The sequence below is a fragment of the Maniola jurtina genome, chromosome 28 (genome assembly GCF_905333055.1).
Source record: "Maniola jurtina chromosome 28, ilManJurt1.1, whole genome shotgun sequence".
NCBI lineage: Eukaryota > Metazoa > Arthropoda > Insecta > Lepidoptera > Nymphalidae > Maniola > Maniola jurtina.
The window spans coordinates 4,905,868-4,928,064 of record NC_060056.1 but is presented as its reverse complement, the minus strand read 5'-3'; the positions used below and the strand labels follow the sequence as shown (position 1 = coordinate 4,928,064).

The following is a 22,197-nucleotide window of genomic DNA, read 5'->3' as shown; positions in this document are numbered from 1 at the left end:
TAAACACTTTTATTGACCAGTCTCAAATTATATTAAATATTAATTAAAAAGATACAGAGAGCGTCCGTCATGTTTGGAGGGCGAAACCAAAGAGAACAAGTAAGTATAGACAACATTCAATGATAATATTAACATGGATATAAAGCCGTATATAGACTTTCCAACACTTCCCCTTACGGCTTACATATTATGTCCAATACTATACAAATAATCATTGATACAAATAAATGTAAGTCCAAAAAAATGTATACAAAAACAATATTCTACTATGTAAAGGTAGTAGTTGTCACTTCTACATTAAGGAAAAAATGTATGTCAAATATGCATATAAAATAACATTCTACTATGTAGAGACAGTCATTTTCAAACTCATATTCTCAATGAAGCTACAATGTTTCTGTACACACAGAGGTTTAGTCAATACATCAGCTATCATCTTGTCTGTAGAAAGGTACTTTACTGAAATAGAGTCATTCTTAATTAAGTCTTTAACAAAATGATATCTGATATCAATATGTTTCGTTCTTTTATGACAAAATTCCTTACATTCTAAAAGCTTATGTGCGCTTTGATTGTCATTGAATACAGTGCAAGGAACTTCCTTATGTACTATTTCTGAAAGCAAGTTTTTTATAAAACAAACATCTTTACAAACATCACCTATAGCTAGGTATTCTGCTTCTGTACTCGAAAGTGCAATACAGCGTTGTTTACGTGATTCCCAGTTAATAGTATTATTACCCAGCTTAATGACGAAACCAGTAAACGATTTTCTGTCATTTTCGTCATTACCCCAGTCGGCATCGGTATATGCTCTTATATCCAAGTTAACACTTTTTACATAACATAAAGAGTAGTTAATTGTACCAGCTAAATACCTAAGAATACGCTTCGCCGCAATCCAGTGGGAGCTATCAAAGCTGTTGTTAAACTGGCTTAACTGACTACATGCAAAAGTGATATCAGGTCTAGTACATACAGATAAATACATAAGACTACCTATCAGCTGCCTGTAGTTATAGGTCTCATCAAGTATACAAGCACTTTCATCTTTAGGTAGAGTCAACTTTGAGTTTAAAGCCATAGGTGTCGCAATAGGTTTACAATCTTGCATATTAAATCGCCTTAACAGTTTCTTAATATACTCAGTTTGATCTAAACACAAAGTTCCCTTTGACCTATCTCTAGTGACTCTCATGCCTAAGCAATTTTTCAACGGACCTAAGTTCTTGACATTAAACTCTTTCTCTAAAACATTCAGCAATTCAATCTTAACTGAGCTGTTCTTAGAATAAAAAACATAGAAATCATCTACATATAAAGCTATGATAACAAAGTCATTGTGAGATCTTTTTGTGTAAATACATGGTTCACATAGAGATTGTTTGAAACCGTTATCTACAAGTACACTGTTTACTTTTACATTCCACATCTTGCTAGCTTGTTTTAAACCATATATGCTCTTTTGTAAAAGACAGACACGATTATCGTTCTTACTACGAAAACCCTCAGGTTGTTCCATGTATATAACCTCATTTAAGTTACCATTCAAAAATGCAGTTTCTACATCAAGATGATCTATTTCTAAGTCCATTTCATTAGCCAATGAAAACAAAATTCTCATAGATGAATGGCGAACTACAGGAGAAAAAGTTTCGTTATAATCTATTCCCTGCTTTTGAGTAAAACCTCTGGCTACAAGCCGCGCCCTAAATCTATCAAACTTTCCATCAGCATCATGCTTTAGTTTATACACCCACTTACACTTGACAACATTCGCGTTAGTAGGTCTACTCACCAACTTCCATACCTGATTTGACACCAGGGAGTCATGCTCAGTGTGCATCGCATCAATCCAATTGTTACAATGTGGTGAAGCGATAGCATCCGCATAAGACTGTGGTTCCTCTAATAAGGTATGCTGAGTTAGCATTGAATAGTCTTCATACCTTCGTGGTGGACGTCTTTCACGAATAGGACGACCGGACAAACCAATTGTAGCTTCACTACTCGGCTGCACAGCTTCCCCTCCACATGACACCTGGCTAGATGATGTCAGACGCTCATCACGTCCATCATCAGCAGACTCGCCACTTGAGATGGGCTCGCTCTCACTTAATGTCTGGTGGTCATCGTCATGGACTCCATCTGAAACATTTGTTAAATTATTGTTAGTTTCATTGTTAATTTCCACAATAGTATCATGACGTTCAATTGCCTCAACATTATTATTCATTAAATTATTGTCATTTAAAATAGAATAATAATAATTATCATCAGAAATTTTCGGTCCATTATCATAATAAAACTTATTCTCTATAAAAGCTACACTACGGGATAATATCACAGTATTAGGACTAGATGGCTCGCATAAACGATAGCCTTTTGTACTCTCACTATAACCAACGAAAATAGCTAATTTTGCCTTAGCATCTAATTTCTGGCGTTTCTGTGATGGATTTAGACAGTATGCAACACAGCCAAACACCCGAAGGTGACTGAGATCTACCTTAGATCCACTCCAAACCTCCTCAGGTAAACGTCCCTCTAAAGCTACTGTGGGAGCCCTATTTTTTAAGTAAATAGCAGTCATAACTGCCTCTCCCCAATAACGCTTGCAGAGACCTGACTCGCTAAGCATACATCTAACTCTGTCTAGCAGCACACGATTAAGGCGCTCGCTGACCCCGTTTTGTTGCGGACAGTAAGGGACAGTACTCTGATGTACAATACCTTCCCTTTTCAGATAATCAGAGAAGTTTTTATTAAAATATTCACCACCTCTATCGGACCTTAGAACTTTAATTGACAACCCTAACTGTTTCTCAGAATGTGCTTTAAAAGTGATAAAATGTGACATTACCTCAGATTTGTGCTTCATGAGATATCCAAAAGTCTTCCTAGTGTAGTCATCTGTAAAGGTCACTAGGTATCTCGCTCCACCCCAGCTCGGTTCCTGCATCGGGCCGCAGACGTCACTATGTATGAGTTCCAGTGGTCGATTAGCACGCGTCGCCTGTCCCTGCGGATAAGATGCGGCCGACATCTTCCCCTCAAGACATGCCACACAGTTGTTTAAGTCTTCATCCTGAAACATCACACCACATGCACCATCCCGTAAACATTTCATACCTCGGAGACTAAGGTGTCCTAGACGTCTGTGCCACAACTCCGCTGGAGAACCTGCTGCGACTATGGCCCTCGGTGATTCCTGGCTACCTTCCAGGAACAAGGAGTGATCCATGGGCGAGAAATTGTTAGTTTTCACATTAACACAAACGTTTAGTTTATATAAACCATTACAACGTACAGCACATGCAATTAGGTTGCCAACACCAGTGGTTTTGCTCTTATGGTTATAAATTAGACAGCCTCTCCTATCAAATATAACTTCATGGCCACTCTCAACTAATTTTGATACGGAAATTAGATTACAAGAAAGTTGGGGAACATACATTACATTGGACAATGATAACGGACTCACCTGCTGTTTAACTTCTAAATCAATATGCCCTCGACCTTCACAAGTAATTTCAGTATTATTGGCTACTTTGACGCTAAGTTTACATGGTATAAATTTTTTAAAATAACATTGGTTATTAACCATATGATTACTAGCACCACTGTCCAAATAAAAGTCCTGTGATGGTAACTGAGCTATGAATGCAGACACTAGGTTATTAGTCGCGGCACTAGCAGCTTTCGGATTCTTCTTCATACGCTTTAGCTTAAAGCATCTGGATTTTCTGTGTTTAGTACTGTGGCAGAAATCACAAAAGACAGTTCCATTTTTGTTGCTTATATAAGCAGCGGTATTAACAGAAGTTTTTCTTGAGTATTCTTGAAGTAGTCGAGCCTTGACGAGTTCACTGGAAATCTGATTTGTGACAGTAACTGTTGATAAACTTGAAACAAGAGTATCATAGTCAGACGGAAGTCCGCTGAGAAGTATCTCCGCCACCTCAGCATCCTCAATAGTCCTTCCAATGTCTTGGAGCTGCTGAACTAATGTGGTGACATTTTGTATATATAAACTCATCGAACTAAAATCAGCAAACTCAATCCGATGCAACTTCCTCAGCAATAGGACACGTCTATATAGGCCTCGATCCTCAAACACTTCAGAAAGTTTTTTCCAAGCCGCAGCAGCCGAAGTCTCATTCCTTACATATTGATATAAGTCCTTTTTGATGGATAAACATATTCGTGCAAGAGCACGTGTTTGACGCACCGCGTCATCGTCCCGTCCCTCAACTGCGTCCCACAATCCTTCCAGTATGAGAACATTTTTAATACAAAATTTCCAAGTGTGAAAATTCGAAGAACCGTCGAGTTTTTCAAAGTTGTTCATGCGGGTTAAATCACCCGTACATGACTCCGACGAATCCATTGACCCGGCATACAAACTCAATGCTCAATACAAAATGTCTTCCGTTTGGTTACACTTCTTTGTCTGGTACACATAACCTGTTGATTTGATGAGCAGAGCGTGGAACTGAGCTTGTGATGGATGCACGGGTTATTCGAAATAAACACTTTTATTGACCAGTCTCAAATTATATTAAATATTAATTAAAAAGATACAGAGAGCGTCCGTCATGTTTGGAGGGCGAAACCAAAGAGAACAAGTAAGTATAGACAACATTCAATGATAATATTAACATGGATATAAAGCCGTATATAGACTTTCCAACAAGGTCGTCAGCCCAGTGGATCGGAGGTCGTCCCACACTGCGCTTGCTGATACGCGGTCTCCACTCCAGAACACGTCTGCCTCAGCGGCCATCAGTTCTGCGACAGACGTAGCACAGAATAGCACAGGTCAACCAATCATCATCACCATCATCATCGACGTCCACTGCTGGACATAGGCCTTCCCGAGAGCGCGCCACCACACACGATCCTCCGCCTTCCTCATCCACCCACTTCCCGCTATCCTCTTGAGGTCGTCAGCCCAGTGGATCGGAGGTCGTCCCACACTGCGCTTGCTGATACGCGGTCTCCACTCCAGAACACGTCTGCCTCAGCGGCCATCAGTTCTGCGACAGACGTAGCACAGAATAGCACAGGTCAACCAATCATCATCACCATCATCATCGACGTCCACTGCTGGACATAGGCCTTCCCGAGAGCGCGCCACCACACACGATCCTCCGCCTTCCTCATCCACCCACTTCCCGCTATCCTCTTGAGGTCGTCAGCCCAGTGGATCGGAGGTCGTCCCACACTGCGCTTGCTGATACGCGGTCTCCACTCCATAACACGTCTGCCCCAGCGGCCAACAGTTCTGCTGCTTATACTAAATTTTAGAGTATTCACATCTTTTTCTTACCAGTATAATAAGAAAAGGACAGACTAACTTTTATTTGATTTAAAACTGTCAAACCAGTGGCTTCAGGTGCCAGTCTTGAACATGGTGTGGTAGAGAAGGTAGAATCAAGTCTTTAATTTGAAATTCATTTTGCGTCCTTTTTTATTAATATTAAAAAGAGAAAGATGGAAATACTCTTAGTTTTTTTTTCTCTCTCGTCTGGCTTTACAAAGATTAGCCAATGTCAAGTTTGTAGTTATTTGTAACCAAGTTTGTCTACTCTTAGTTTAGAGATAGCAATCGATTGACGCCTGCCAGTTTATTATGCATTTTGAAAACAATTTCTCTTTGTCTGGGATTTCGGGGTGGGTGTGAACCCCCAAAACTCCTGGCTACGGCCATCCGCTATGCATTGTACCTTGTTTGCAATCTATCTATACTTATAATAATCTATATACTAATAAATAAAATTGAAGTGTCTGTCTGTAATTTCGAAATAACTACCTCATATTAAGCTCATAGGGTTATTTGAACGATACCATAACTGAATCACCCGGTTTTAAAATTTTTGTCTGTCTGTCTGTCTGTCTGTTTGAAAAGGCTAATCTTTGGAACGGCTGAACCGATTTTGACGGGATTTTCACAGACAAATAGAGGATTCACCAGGGCGTAACATAGGCTACTTTTTTAACCGACTTTTAAAAAGGGAGTTGTGTTTTTCTACCTATGTACATCGAAATCTCCGAGATTTCTGAACCGATTTCCGTCATTTCTTTTTTAATCGATAGAGGAACTTTGCGACATTGTTTCATAAAAAAATTGGATTCCAACTCCTCAATCCTGATGCTGCATCGGATCTAACCAATCCACGCGGGCGAAGCTGCGGGCATCAGCTAGTTAATAAATAAATCTCAAAATCTAAATCTAACTGTGCCACGAGGCTACCCAATGAAGATGTTAAATGTTTTTTTTTTACAGACCATCTTATATCCTGAAACCCCACGAAAGAAAGCCCGGGTATGGTTAGCAAAAAGGTACAAATGTAAGCAGCTATACTCTATCCGCGGAAAGTAGTATAGCGCTTTCTCTGTTACGTAATTCCATACAAATGATAGGGACAAAAATTTCAGTGGGCGCTAACCATTTTAAGTCACAATCGAAACTATATAAGTATGTTATCTAATTGAATTGAGGTTTTTTGGATACATGTTTGTGATTGATTGATTAGTGACTCAAAATGGTTAGCGTAGCGAGAGATTATTGTCTCTATCATTTGTATGGGATCACGTAACAGAGAGAGCGCTCTACTAGCTTCAATCTTAATGTAAAAAAATAAATGTTAATAAATAAAAATTTTGTCATTTATACAATTGTTTTATTTCAAAATATGATTTTACACACTATTCGTATGATTCTTTGCTAGAGAATAAAATAATGCCATGATTGCATACAGGATCTAATTCGACCACTAGCAAAAATTGATTCTTTAAAACAGAATCTCACCATAATCCCATGATTCTAAATAGAATCACACCATAATCCCTACATAACTATAATATACTTCACATAATCCCATACTTCCTCAAAATAGACACATCAATGACTTTCTCATCCACCGTCTGATTGGGATGATGTATCAAATGCAAGAGGATCCTAGGTTTCTGATAACACGACCATTCACAAAGACCACATTTCCAAAAGTCTTTCCTCATCTTTGTGTCCACACCGTGTTTGGTTTGTTTATGCAACTTCATTTGATACGAGGAGCACACTGTGAAACCACACATCTCTGAATCACTGTCATTTTCGTCGTTCAACATTTTGCAAGTTCTTACATGAGTTGTGTGTAAGTGTGCTTTATGAGAACCATTTCATAATATTCTTCAAAATAGAATCACACTATAATCCCATGATTCTAAATAGAATCACACCATAATCCCATGATACTAAATAGAATCACATCATAATCCCATGATTCTAAATAGAATCACACTATAATTCCTACATAACTATAATATACTTCACATAATCCCATACTTCCTCAAAATAGACACATCAATGACTTTCTCATCCACCGTCTGATTGGGATGATGTATCAAATGCAAGAGGATCCTAGATTTCTGATAACACGACCATTCACAAAGACCACATTTCCAAAAGTCTTTCCTCATCTTTGGGTCCACACCGTGTTTGGTTTGTTTATGCAACTTCATTTGATACGAGGAGCACACTGTGAAACCACACATCTCTGAATCACTGTCATTTTCATCGTTCAACATTTTGCAAGTTCTTACATGAGTTGTGTGTAAGTGTGCTTTATGAGAACCATTCCATAATATTCTTCAAAATAGAATCACACTATAATCCCATGATTCTAAATAGAATCACACTATAATCCCATGATTCTAAATAGAATCACACCATAATTCCTACATAACTATAATATACTTCACATAATCCCATACTTCCTCAAAATAGACACATCAATGACTTTCTCATCCACCGTCTGATTGGGATGATGTATCAAATGCAAGAGGATCCTAGGTTTCTGATAACACGACCATTCACAAAGACCACATTTCCAAAAGTCTTTCCTCATTTTTAGGTCCACACCGTGTTTGGTTTGTTTATGCAACTTCATTTGATACGAGGAGCACACTGTGAAACCACACATCTCCGAATCACTGTCATTTTCGTCGTTCAACAATTTGCAAGTTCTTACATGCGTTGTGTGTAATTGTACTTTATGAGAACCATTCCATAATATTCTTCAAAATAGAATCACACAATAATTCCATGATTCTAAATAGAATCACACTATAATCCCATGATTCTAAATAGAATCACACCATAATTCCTACATAACTATAATTTACTTCACATAATCCCATACTTCCTCAAAATAGACACATCAATGACTTTCTCATCCACCGTCTGATTGGGATGATGTATCAAATGCAAGAGGATCCTAGGTTTCTGATAACACGACCATTCACAAAGACCACATTTCCAAAAGTCTTTCCTCATCTTTGTGTCCACACCGTGTTTGGTTTGTTTATGCAACTTCATTTGATATGAGGAGCACACTGTAAACCCGCACATCCCGAATCACTGTCATTTACATCGTTTAACATTTTGCAAGTTCTTACATGAGTTGTGTGTAAGTGTACTTTATGAGAACCATTCCATAATATTCTTCAAAATAGAATCACACAATAATCCCATGATTCTAAATAGAATCACATCATAATCCCATTATTCTAAATAGAATCACACCATAATTCCTACATAACTATAATATACTTCACATAATCCCATACTTCCTCAAAATAGACACATCAATGACTTTCTCATCCACCGTCTGATTGGGATGATGTATCAAGTGCAAGAGAATCCTAGGTTTCTGATAACACGACCATTCACAAAGACCACATTTCCAAAAGTCTTTCCTCAGTTTTAGGTCCACACCGTGTTTGGTTTGTTTATGCAACTTCATCTGATACGAGGAGCACACTGTGAAACCACACATCTCCGAATCACTGTCATTTTCGTCGTTCAACATTTTGCAAGTTCTTACATGAGTTGTGTGTAAAACTAGCGCATTTTCATCTGGAAACTTTTTATTACACCAGTTACAACTTAGGCCTTGGTAGTATGTAAGGTGGTACTTCTTGGTATGGCTGTTGTAACCGACCTGGTTCCTAGCGATGAAGTCGCAATGGGGACACTTCAACGGGTTGTCAGGACGGTGGATCTTTTCATGTCGCTTCAGGTTTTTCTTGGAGACGTTCCGGTGGGGACAGAAGGAGCATTTGAACGGTTTGATGCCTTTGTGGATTCGTACGTGCTCTTCGAAAAGGGTCTTGTTGTATGTGCTGGAACAAAAAAATATCATTGTCATCATTATCATCATCAGCCTGTGGATGACCACTGTTGGACATAGGCTTTCCCTAAAGAGCGCCACCACACCCGGTCCTCAGCCTTCCTCATCCAGCCACTTCCCGCCAGCCGCTTTATATCATCGGTCCATCGTGCTGGAGGGCGTCCCACACTACGCTTGCTTAAACGCGGTCTCCACTCAAGGACTTTTTAGGTTTTTTTTTTATAAAAAATATAAAAATATGTGTTCTACAAAAACAGAGACAAGTTGTTGGAAACAAAAACCCTACCACTGTTTTATGATAGGAAAGAGAACCCCTAAGATAGGGGACGGCTGGATAGCACGAGTTACAATTGACACTCTATAGGAGCAATGACAGTCTACCCCAAATCGTTCCAAGAAACCACTACCATTGTTTTATGGTAGGAAAGAAAACCCCTCACATTATTTTTGAGGTAGGGGTCACGACCCTCAGCAATGGGGATTCGCACACACCTGTAATCGCACATGAAGCACGGGAAGGGGTTCTCTCCTCTGTGCACCTTTCTAATATGTTGCGCCAACTTCTCCGCGTCGATGGCTGTGAACCGCACACACTCGGGGCATTTGAGCCTCTCTTGGGGCACGCTGTTCTTGACCTCTAGGGGTTGGATTTCCATTGTCAAGCTGTGAACGGCTGTGAAGAGACGTCGTTCCAAGAGAACCTTAACCATTGTGTGATCTATGGCAGAGGTCGCAACCACAGAAATGGATGGTTTGTAGTCTCTTCATACATTGTTAATAGTTTTGAATCTTTCCAGTGCCAGGCATAGAGGCAACAAGACACTGTCTACCCGAAAACATTGAAAGAAAACTCCTACTGTTTTATGGTAACTCGCAACCTTCAAAAATGAAGAACACACCATAGAGAGAGTGAAAGGATCATAGAGGCATTAAGACACTGCCCGTCCGAAACTGTTCCAAGGCACCTCTAACATTATTTTATGGTAGGAAATAGAAACCCTACCATTGTTTTATGGTAGGAAAGAAAACCCCTAACATTATTTTTGAGGTAGGGGTCACGACCCTGAGCAATGGGGATTCACACACACCTGTAATCGCACATGAAGCACGGGAAGGGGTTCTCTCCTCTGTGCACCTTTCTAATATGTTGCGCCAACTTCTCCGCGTCGATGGCGGTGAACCGCACACACTCGGGGCATTTGAGCCTCTCTTGGGGCACGCTGTTCTTGACCTCTAGAGGTTGGATTTCCATTGTCAAGCTGTGCACGTTTGTTATTGCTATTTGTTGGAGTTGCCTGAAAAAAAAGGAAAAATATTTAAAAAAAAAAGAATATTAGCCATGTTAAATGACTAATATTCCCCTTTCCTCTCCAACTAAGCGTCAGGCTTGTGCTAGGAGTAGGTACGACAATAGTGCAACGGGCGGGGTTTGAATCGTCGACCTTTCGGTTTTCAGTCCACTCCTTTACCGGTTGAGCTATTGAGGCTCTAACATATTGTACGGGAATAGGGGATGACCCCTGTTGACCACTTTGACTTTGGAAATTTCACCCCAATGGAATGAAATAGAAGGTAAAAGTACGTACATTTTTCAAGTTATATGGATGCAATGATCAAAATTATTGCTGTAAAAAATATTTCACGTTTTTTGGAAATTTCACCTCTAAGGGGTTGAATGTAGGATCAAAGTTTTATTTTTTAACTAAGAATATTAGTCATGCTAATCATGACTGATAATTCCCTTTCCCCTCCAATTAAGCGTAAAGCTTGTGCCAGGAGTGCAGTATAGTGCAACGGGTGGGATTTGAGCCGCTGACTTTTCGGAATTCAGTCCGCTCCTCAACCGTTGAGCTATCGAGGCTCTATTTGCAGGAGACTTGTCATATTTTTAGGGTTCCGTACCTCAAAAGGAAAAACGGAACCCTTATAGGATCACTTTGCTGTCTGTCCGTCCGTCCGTCCGTCCATCCGTCCGTCCGTCCGTCCGTCCGTCGTGTCTGTCAAGAAACCTATAGGGTACTTCCCGTTGACTTAGAATCATAAAATTTGGCAGGTAGGTAGGTCTTATAGCACAAGTACAAGTTTCAATTTTCAAAGTAAGATAACTATACCAAGTGGGGTATCATATGAAAGGGCTTGACCTGTACATTCTAAAACAGATTTTTATTTATTTTTATGCATAATAGTTTTTGATTTATCGTGCAAAATGTCGGTAAAAATACCCGAGTACGGAACCCTCAGTGCGCGAGTCTGACTTGCACTTGCCGGTTTTCTACGGTTTTCCGGCTATATCTATGGCTGCTGCCTCTTTTTGCGAGGAGGTGATATCCGCAAAGGAAGAGGCGGAACGTGAGAGGAAAATTTTGATGATAGATCACACCTCTTCAATAGTTAAATGATAACTTACTCTTGTTCTGGATCAGTAGTAACAGGTACTTCATGGTTAAGCCCCTCCATTAAATTGTCGGTACCTAAGTCAATGTAGGGAGTCAGCGCACCAGAATTGACTTCCATCTTGTTTCAATAGACAACCTGAAACAATACAGGACGAAACTGATAGGTACATTTTTATTATATCGTCTACCCTAACCCCCCGTCCACACACTGCCCGTGTGGCATGGGAAGGAGCGAGGAACGGAGGCAGAGACGTAGTGTGAACGCGTTACTAGCGTGTTCCTCGTTCACGCCCATCGCTCCCAATTTTGTTGTTGTATTTTGCAATAGCGCATACGCTGCCACAGTTTCGACGTCCATCGCGTTGCAAAGGCAAGTAACCTAGGGTTAGCTGACGACATAGTTCTGATATTCTCAGGGTTCAGCATTGCTCAAATGGAGCAGCAAGCCGACCAAGTCCTGACCCGTGTGTATGAATGGGGCCTCGCAAATAAGCTGAAATTTGCACCTCACAAAACAATTGCAATGGTAGCAACCAAGAAGCTTAAATGCGACACCCCTCACATTTCGGTTCAATTCGTGGTTTTCAGATTTATTCCTGTATCTGTGCTATAAGACCTACCTACCTGCCAAATTTCATGATTCTAGGACAACGAGAAGTACCCTATAAGTTTCTTGACAGACAGACAGACAACAAAGTGATCCTATAAGGGTGCCGTTTTTCCTTTTGAGGTACGGAACCCTAAAAATAATAAATGGGCTATTAGTTGGGATCCCTAAGTGAGGGAATGGGGACTGAATGAAAACACAGCGTTGGAAGAACCCCTACTAGGTGGTGAGATATCAAATGAGTCGCAGGGGAGGTACAAAAGGCGTGTGGAGTGCCGACTGTGGAGATCCCTACAATATCAGACTTTGGTTCAGCAGTGGATGTCGAACGATAGATGGTGACTACGGAACTGTTATATGCTTGTCGGTATTAAATCAATCTTTAGTCTTATTTTAATAGTCATAGACATAATATATTAACGGTCTTACCTTGATTTTGTTAAGTTTTAGCAGTTCAGTGTTCACAAAATTGTTTGTTTACTGGGGTTTTTTTTATTCCTGGTCTGTGGTTTTACGGCTCTGTGTTAATAAAAAAAAAATTGACTTGACAGCTGACCTTTATTTATATATATATATATATTTACGGTTCTGGATCCTAGCTATTTGAGTCTTTAGGTGACTGATAATAACTATATAACGATACGATAAACTAGACTATAAACTGCAATAACTAATATAGTTTTTTTTGCACTACGTACGTCATTCATTCGAGCCAGGTGCCATGTTAATTCGCACGGATAATAATGCATTTTATTTAAATAACTACCTACCTACTTAGTGATTATATTCTCTTTGCTATCTAATCACAACCTACCTACATACCTACCTCCTTGTATCAAATCATAGCTTCATACAAATTCATATAAACCACTAGCTGAAGCCCGCGACTTCGTTCGCGTGGATGTAGGTTTTTTTTAAAATTCCCGTGGGAACTCTTTGATTTTTCGGGATAAAAAGTAGTCTATGTGCTAATCCAGAGTATAATCTATCTCCATTTTAAATTTCAAGTCCAGTAGTTTTTGCGTGAAGGAGTAACAAACATACACACACACACATACATACAAACTTTCTCCTTTATAATATTAATGTGATGATATTTGCCGCGCCACGGCAGCAGCGTCGTCGTCGCGTTATTTTAATTTAAGTACTTACTATGCAAAAAATAAATACCAAAAATAAATACCCTACACCTTAAGTATAATAGTACGTCCACGCCTAACTACACCTAAGTTGGTGTTTGGGTTTACGGTTGGGTTATAAGTCGGTTTGGCCCATAGTTAGCCTAATAGGGTTGTCTGTAATAAAAATATTTTGTCAAAAAATATTTTTAAAGTCAAATATCGATTGTAAATGATTTTAATTATTGGTAATCGATCAAAAAAGTATTATTAATGAAAATTAATATTATATTGGGGTTCAGAGTTTGAATTTACATACAGGACAAAAATATGTAACTAGTTATGTAGAAAAATAGTCGGATCTTTTGCTAGTTTTAAAGTAATAAGAACTTTATCATAAAATAAAATCTAGCAGGCAATAAAACAATCTCGTAAAAGTAACTATGCGCTATAACATTGTGCAAGATCAAATACTTATTTTATGAAATATTATTATTACTTAGATTTTATAATAGTTACCTACCTAGTTACATAAAAATGTTATGTTTATTGATATGTAAGTATAATTAAAATAATTTTATTATTAGTTTAACAAAGTAATTAACTATCTTTATTTGATCAATGATAACTTAACTACTAGAAAGTCTAGAAACATTAGTAACTACCTATTATTAAAGTATTAAAAATAATATATTAAAGTATAAATTTTATTGAATCAAAAAATATTTTACTACAAAAAAAAATATATATAACTATGTACCTATACATATTTATATTTTCATCAGCTTTAACTACAATTCTTTTGGTTAAACAAACAAAAAGTTCGGATAACTTGGACATTGACTACATCTTAAAGAAATTGCTTGCGTCTGAAACTTTTGGTAAAATGGCAGATATTATAGCTGAGAGGGCTGTAGAAAAAATAAGTAGCCATTTAAATAAAAAAACGAAAAGTGTTGACCAAGACCATGGCTTTGATTCTCGAAAAGATGCCCATGAATTTCAAAATAATATAAATTTTTCTGTAATAAATGGTGCACTTTCAAATAAAACTCCAGTTAAAAGTAAACTGTCACTGAAGTATAAGTTATTTACTAAACGAGCAATCGAAAAATCGAAGCATAAAAGCTTTAAGCCTACGAAAAACTTTACAGATACAGCTAAAAGCAAATCTTATTATAATATTGAAGGTGTTATAAAAGAAACCAAAAATAATATTAGTAACAAAATTGAACTAACCCGAGAAGTAGTTGATTATAATGAAATCATTGATGTAAATGCGAAAAACAAAAAAGACATGGAAAATAAAATCGAGCTAGAATCATTGAATGATAAAAATAAGAAAGACAGGGCCATTGAGAAAAATGATACTCAGAAGCCCAGGAAAGAGGATAAGAAAGTGAAACAAATTGTTAGCCAGCCTAAAACCATCGGAAATAAAGTTTTGGAAAATGTTAATCATAACACGAAATCCGACAGTAACTTAAAGAATAGTACGGAAGCAAAACATATTTATAAAGAAGGAAACAGAGTATTTGCTTTGCAGTCGTCTTCAGAATATGAAGATTTTCACAAAGAATTTAACAAATTGAGAATGGAAGAATCTAGTGCAGAACTTTCATAAGTAGTTATATTAATAATCTTTTTTTAAGCATATGAATAACAGTTGTACAGTGTGTTTTTCAATACTATCATTTGCAGCTATTAATATCTAATAGCGAATTAAGGTTGTCATTTCATTGTTCACTTATTAAATAGATCTCAAATAAAATGTTCTGAATATTTTTTTAAATTTATAGACTAGCATTAGCTATTGGCTGCAATCAGATCCGCTGGTTAGTGACAAAGCAGTCTAAGATGGAACGAGCTTCCTAGCTTCCTAGAAGAAACTATATTTATACATATACTAGTGGTTCACCCCGAACTGAAAACTCGCGGTAGGTATCCATTAAGATAGTTTTAACTATATTGTACGTAATAGTTAGGTAGTTAACTTTTAACATTAGATGCAAAAAGAGCTAAAAAGTTATTGGAGATCGTCAAATTTTGCAATAATGCTTCACAATAATGTTAACAACGCCATTTATCAAAATTATTGTGAAGTTATGTTAAAAATTCTAACTGCCCATTAAACAAGTGTAAATTAAAAATTTTCAACACCCCCGACAAATCATTTTCAAATAAATAATTATGTACATCTAGGCAACGTCCATCTTGACAGCTTGACATTTGTCAATTGACACTTGAATATTATGAACCTAAGGGTTATCTAACCTTCTTTTCTACAAGAAAACTAGAAAATAGCTGATAACTTTTAAACGGCTGAACCAATTTTTTTGGATTATAGCTAAGAACACTCTCGATCAAGCCACCTTTCCAACAAAAAAAGTAAATTAAAATCGGTTCATTCGTTTAGGCGCTACGATGCCACAGACAGATACACAGATACACAGATACACAGATACACAGATACACAGATACACAGATACACACGTCGTCAAACTTATAACACCCCTCTTTTTGGGTCGGGGGTTAAAAATGAAGTAGTTAGTTATTTTCGTTTCTTTATTATAATATTTGTTTAATTTTGGTTTTTTTTTTTTTCAAAAACAGGATATGAAATTATACACAAATTCCAGTTTCTAATATGTAGCCTTTTATCACATAAATACGACATACTCGTATATCGTTGAATTCAATTTCCACTTTGAAGCCCGTTTCGTATGAAAGCCCCAATAATTATAGATGTTTATATTTTTTAATGGCTATTGACTAAAAGCCATCAATTATTTACATACCTAACTAGGTACTATGTTTAATTGTGAAATACGTTCCGTTATTTAAAAGTTGTAATGCAATTTTACTCAACTAGACTCATAGACCTCGCTTCCGACTATGGCCTAAATCCTTCTCATTAGGGGAAGAGACTCGTGCTCAGAAGTGGACCTTCTATGCGATAGGTTGATCATGATGATGATTGATAATCAATCCTACTTAATATTATAAATGCGAAAGTGTCTGTCTGTCTGTCTGTCTGCTACCTTTTCACGGCCCAACAGTTTAACCGATTCTTACAAAATTTCGTACACGGCTAGCTTATTTCCCGGGGATGGTCATAGGCTATTTTTATCCCGGAATCAAAAAGTTCCCACGGGATTCTCAAAAACCCATCCGCTTAAGCGATTTGTATGGTAAAGGTACCGAGGTAGCTTGCGCCCCTGTTATTGGCCTAGGCAACTTTTTATCCCAGAAAATCAAACAGTTCCCACGGGATCTTTAAAAACCTAAATCCACGCGAACGAAGTCGCGAGCATCCTGTAGTCGTCTATAATAAAGGTTCACTATGCATAGCTTTAAAATCATGCAAGATGTCAAGTTATTGTCTGGCTCGAAAAAGCTAGAATCCAGAGTCATAAAGCCAACTGGAAAAAAAATCGGTTTAGTCTTTGTCACTTGTCAGCTGTCAAAAAAAATTGACAAAAAAAATCCTTCAACAAAACAAGAGCGCGCTAATTAAACTTTATTTTAAGTGTAGAAAGTTTTAAACCATTTAAAATGTTTAAAGCGTTAAGGAAACCTAAAGCTCATGTAGCTGAAATGGAAAGGAATAGAAAAAGAATACAAGATGATCAAGAGTCTGTAATATTAACATTGAAAAATTCCGTAAAATTAGTGGTTACATCAGACTCTTTCCATTGCATAAGAAATATAGATTACAAATATAATTGTGCTCTCTGCGATGCAACAATGGAGTCTGAAACCAAAGTGAAAGAAAACCACAAGAATTTGGCCGAACATCAAAGGCTTTTGATCACCCATCCATATTTAGAGGACCTCGCTGAAAATTTAATTAGACAGGTAGCTACCTACTTTACTTTCTATTTTACTATGTAGATAGTTATAATGCTTTTTCCAGTGACTTCGTCTACTTACGTGAATTCAGATTTTTCAAGATTTCAGAATCTCAAAATATTTTCTTAGTTGAGGTCTACATTGTAAAGAGAACCTTTTTTTTTTTAATTTACTGACTAGCGTTTTGCTGCAATCAGATCTGCTAGCAAGTGATGATGCAGCCTAAGATGGAGTGTGCTTGCCTAGAAGACTTGAAGGTACCCTTAACTGATGCCAGAAGGGTGTTCCATATCCTAGTGGTTCAGATTAGAAACGAGGAAGCAAATAACTTGAAATCCCTCCAGTTTGTAGATCAAATGGTTTGAGCTGTATTATAGTCATTTTGTCTGTGCTTAGATGATCATAATCACACTTGTGATATTATAAAGGCGAAAGTTTGTATGTGTGTGTGTGTATGTATGTTTGTTACTCCTTCACGCAAAAACTACTGGACGGATTGGGCTGAAATTAAGAATGGAGATAGATTATACCCTGGATTAGCACATAGGCTACTTTTTATCCTGGAAAATCAAAGAGTTCCCACAGGATTTTCAAAAAACTACATCCACGCGAACGAAGTCGGGGGCATCAGCTAGTTAAAAATAAATATTCTTGGATAAATTGCCTGTTTTTTACTAATTTTAGTATAAACTAGCCGATGCCCGCGACTTCGCCCACGTGGATTTAGGTTTTTCGAAATCCCGAGGGAACTCTTTGATTTTCCGGGATAAAAAGTAGCCTATGTGCTAATCCAGAGTATAATCTATCTCCATTCTAAATTTCAGCCCAATCCGTCCAGTAGTTTTTGCGTGAAGGAGTAACAAACATACACACACACACACACACACACACACATACAAACTTTCGCCTTTATAATATTAGTGTGATTGGTTCACCAGTTTAGGCCTAAAAAAGTAACAAACTGACACTTTCACATTTATAAATAATACATGATACATGATGCCTACAACTTTATCTGTGTGGATTTAGGTTTTTTAAAAATCTCAAGGGAACTTCAATTTTCTGGGATGAAAATAATCTATATACAGTACCTATGCAAGCTGCCTCTGATCAAATATATTTTTTGTAAAATTCTATGGGAACTCTTTAATTTTCTGGGACAAAAAGTAGCCTATGTCAATCCCTGGGATGCAAGCTATCTCTGTATTATATAATTTCATTCAAATTGGTTAAATGGATAAGCTATGAAAAAAGTATCAATCAGACAGACATACTCTTCCATTTGTAATATTAGTATTATTTTAATATATATTTGAATAGTTATGGATGCGCTGACTCAGCTTTTAATGTATGCACGATTACTTGATATTCTGCATGCAAAAATATTTGAAGGGGCTTTTTTTTTTCTCTCGTCTGGCTTTACAAAGATTAGCCAATGTCAAGTTTATAGTTATTTGTAACAACTTAGGGAAACTTTACAAGTATGGACCCCGTCTGTGCCGGCGCTCGCCGACACACGCACGGCACCCCCTTAAAGCGCTTTCCAGTCAGTTTTAACAAAAAAAAACACTCCGAAAAAGCAGAGCACACCCACCAGCTAACACCAACACAGACAAAGTCCGAAGGGGCTATGTAATGTTAGATTAAAATTTCCTTGTGAAATCTTATTATTAGCATTAGATATTAGTTAACTGTTTGCCAACACACAGATAAAAGGAAAAGTAGGTATAGTCAGTAACCCATCCAGTTACTGACTTGGGTCATAGCAACTTAAATGGCTCAACCACCCATATAATAAATGAGAAAATGTGTTTGTTTGTTTATTGGTAGTCTTTCGATCACACTGTGGAACAATGGATCACTGTGGTATTCTGTATGGAGTCTTAACGAGACTTGGAGAGTGACTTGGCTACTATTTATCCTGACCTGGAAATTACTATTTATATTACTATTACTATTAATATTACTACTAGCTGATACCCGCGACTTCGTTCGCGTGGATGTAGGTTTTTTGAATTCCCATGGGAACTCTTTGATTTTCCGGGATAAAAAGTAGCCTATGTGCTAATCCAGGATATTATCTATCTCTATTCCCAGCCAAATCCGTCCAGTAGTTTTTGCGTGAAGGAATAACAAACATACACACACACACACACACACACACACACACACACACACACACACACACACACACACACACATACAAACTTTCGCCTTTATAATATTAGTGTGAAGTGTGATGAGAAAATGTGTTTGTTTGTTTATTGGTAGTCTTTCAATCACACTGCGGAACAATGGATCACTGTGGTATTCTGCATGGAGTCTTAACTTGACTTGGAGAGTGACTTGGCTACTATTTATCCTGGCCTGGAAATTACTATTTATAGGCCTGGGAAATCAAAGAGTTCTCACGGGATTCTTAAAAACCTGAATCCATGCAGACTTTGCGAGCATCAGCTAATTTATAGAAAGGTATTTGAAACTAGCTGATCTCCGTGACTTGATCCATGTGGATTTAGATTTTTAAGATCCTGTGGGAACTCTTCGATTTTCAGGGATAAAAAGTAGCCTTTGCCACACTCCAGTTCCTTAATTTATTATTACCCATGCAAAGAATATAAGAAGGACCAACCAATTAAACACATTCGCATTTAAAATATGGGTAGTGATTGATGTCTCAACAAATATGTTTTTCTTTCCAGATAAGCAATTCAAACTGCTATTGCACGTTATGCAGCATCGTGACACCCGTGCACCTGGTCACAAGTCACGTACTCTCCAACGAACATAAGCACGAGTTGGACAAGGCTTTGCTGAAAGCTAAGAGTTATAGACCTTGTGAAAACTTTGATTTGAACCATAATAAATGATTGCTTTTTTTGTCTATTATTATTATTTACTACTTCACTACTGATTTTTTTTATTACATTAGGTTTTAAAGATCCCGTGGGAACTGTTTGATTTTCCGGGATAAAATGCCTATGCCAGTTACGGGGACGCAAGCTACCTCGGTACCAAACATACAAATTGGTTAAGCAGATGGGTTTTTAGGAATCCAGTGGGAACTCTGATTTTCCGGGATAAAAAGTTACCTATGTTCATCCCCAGGATATAAGCTAACCCTGTACCGAATTTCGTCAGAATCGGTTAAACTGTTGGGCCGTGAAAAGGTAGCAGACAGACACACTTTCGCATTTATAATATTAAGTATAACTTATCCAAAGTTACATGAGATGATTGCAGTCCTTAATTTTTATGGTTCCATTTCTGAAGAGTGTTAATGGGATCCTATGACTGTCAGTTTGTCATCTGTCTCGTGTCTGTCTGTATCTCATGAACCATAGGTAGAGTTGATTACACTAGAGTGTATTTTTTTACATACAGAATAATTATTTATTTATTTATTTATTTTATTTTACATCTAATTGAACGGCAGTGCCACTTACACGAACTAGATGATTATTACACAAATACAAAAAGAGAAAAATAAATAAAAGGTAAAGCTAGAACAAAATATGTTACAATAAAAGATTTTAAATTTTGAATGTATGTACGCTGAGAGCACTGAATGATCCTGTTCATTCAATGCTCTCCGCGTACCTCAGTAACTCCTGAACCAACGATGTCCACCCGTCATTGAATGGATCCCATTGATCATTTATATCCGAGAGCGCGTTGAAGGAAGCCAATGAACGCGGTATCGGTGCCATAGATCGAGCAACAGTACGATGAACTGGTACCACGAAAAGTTTATTCTTTCGTGGACGAAGATTATTATTTAATTTAGGTACTCGTATACGACAGAGTTGGTCATGAAGGTTTATATGAAGGTGAATTATAGGTTAAGTCTATAAATTATTATAAGAGCTCTGGTCTATAAATTAAAAAAAAAATGAGCTTGTTTATTCCAAAAAGGTGTATCACTAAAATACATGTTTTGTTTGCAAAATAATATAATAAAATTGTTTGCGAGTTAATTGGCAAAGAACAATACAGAAGTCGTTTGCTTGAGTTGCAAATTGATCTAATTATTTTTTCCTTAGTTTGTTTAAAAGATATACAAATCACAGAAATCTTCTTGGAGGCCCAAGTGACCTTCTGGAGTTTTTCACTTTTATCATGATTTCACTGTCAGTTTGCTGTAACAAGATTGTATGGGTTGCATATAATGGTCCTCTTAGGCATTCCAGCGAGAAACTCCATGCATTGTTTGCCTTTTCTTCAAGATAGGGAAAAACATAATATTCCCACATAAACTTAGAACTAAATAAGGTTAAATTAAGTTATCGTTTTCGTTTCTTCAACTTTTTCTTCAAAGTCTTCTTTTTGCCAGCCAATTTGGCGATTTTACGTTTGTGTAACCACACTGGGTACTGCCCATTTTGATCTTTCAAAGTTTTCGAACTGAACACCCGTTTTTTCCCATTTTCTCCGTCAACCTCGACTTTTTCGTCATCTGAACTCATTTGTACGTCTTCGTCTTCCTCTGGAGCAGCCTTGGGTTCCTGCTTTTTCTTTTTTTTCTTATTCATTTGGCCAGCATCGAGAAAAATAACTTGGTCTGATTCCATAACCTCACTTTCGTTGACTTTTTCTTCCTCCTTAACTCCCAACATTTTCTTTAGCCTAGCTAGTTCTTTTACAGCATATCGCTCCCGCTTTACAGCTCTGCATTTTCGCTTCCATTTACTCCTGATTGATTTCGCCATTTCGACAGATTTTATTTATTTTGCTGAAGGCAGATCTTGTCTCTGTCAAAAACACACGTGAAAGAAAAAACATAAACAAAAAAGTTTTTTTACTGTCAAATAAGGCACTGCTCTGAATTCCAGTTTATAACAAAAAAAGTTCAAAAGAAAAATTAAACCGACTTCAAAAACCACAATAACTAAAAAGTAATAAATAATTTTTGTTTAGTTACACGTGTAATGTACCTAAGTATGAAGTCGAGCGAGCATAATAAAACAAAATTAGAAATCTGAATATGAAGCTCGTCCGACTTCATACCTAGGTACATTACACGTGTAACT

At 37.4% G+C, this 22,197-nt stretch overlaps 5 protein-coding genes across 7 annotated transcripts in view; 3 read left to right on the top strand and 2 right to left on the bottom strand.

The window, feature by feature from the left end:
• Window positions 1-6,561, top strand: part of LOC123879322 — a 34,748-nt gene extending 28,187 nt beyond the window's left edge. The window contains exon 7 of the mRNA XM_045926967.1: window positions 6,290-6,561. Within this exon, the coding sequence (XP_045782923.1) occupies window positions 6,290-6,338 (49 nt within the window). The 3' untranslated portion in view covers window positions 6,339-6,561. The remainder of the gene's footprint in view (window positions 1-6,289) is intronic.
• A 243-nt stretch (window positions 6,562-6,804) lies between these two features.
• LOC123879463 (zinc finger protein 64-like) lies at window positions 6,805-12,707 on the bottom strand. 3 transcript variants are annotated; one of them, XM_045927163.1, is made up of 4 exons: window positions 12,627-12,707; window positions 11,602-11,726; window positions 10,283-10,489; window positions 6,805-9,186 (listed from the first exon to the last, which is right to left on the bottom strand). In XM_045927163.1, exons 2-4 carry the CDS (start codon window positions 11,706-11,708, stop codon window positions 8,616-8,618), a joined length of 885 nt encoding a protein of 294 aa, XP_045783119.1. In that variant the 5' UTR covers window positions 11,709-11,726; window positions 12,627-12,707; the 3' UTR covers window positions 6,805-8,615. The 3 variants fall into 3 exon arrangements, with proteins under 3 accessions (XP_045783119.1, XP_045783120.1, XP_045783121.1); XM_045927164.1 differs by having other exon boundaries at window positions 12,663-12,678; XM_045927165.1 differs by lacking the exons at window positions 10,283-10,489; window positions 11,602-11,726; window positions 12,627-12,707 and adding an exon at window positions 9,687-9,859.
• A 1,130-nt stretch (window positions 12,708-13,837) lies between these two features.
• On the top strand, window positions 13,838-14,972 carry LOC123879464. Its single transcript, XM_045927167.1, has 2 exons — window positions 13,838-13,871; window positions 14,101-14,972. Exons 1-2 carry the CDS (start codon window positions 13,853-13,855, stop codon window positions 14,937-14,939), a joined length of 858 nt encoding a protein of 285 aa, XP_045783123.1. The 5' UTR covers window positions 13,838-13,852; the 3' UTR covers window positions 14,940-14,972.
• Window positions 14,973-16,787: 1,815 nt separating this feature from the next.
• Window positions 16,788-20,054, top strand: LOC123879336. Its single transcript, XM_045926984.1, has 2 exons — window positions 16,788-17,173; window positions 19,870-20,054. The coding sequence occupies exons 1-2, from the start codon at window positions 16,871-16,873 to the stop codon at window positions 20,035-20,037; spliced, it is 471 nt and encodes a 156-aa protein (XP_045782940.1). The 5' UTR covers window positions 16,788-16,870; the 3' UTR covers window positions 20,038-20,054.
• Window positions 20,055-21,042: 988 nt separating this feature from the next.
• LOC123879386 (protein LLP homolog) lies at window positions 21,043-21,950 on the bottom strand. The gene has a single exon (XM_045927044.1). The coding sequence runs from the start codon at window positions 21,874-21,876 to the stop codon at window positions 21,451-21,453; it is 426 nt and encodes a 141-aa protein (XP_045783000.1). The 5' UTR covers window positions 21,877-21,950; the 3' UTR covers window positions 21,043-21,450.
• Between the last annotated feature and the right edge of the window lie 247 nt (window positions 21,951-22,197).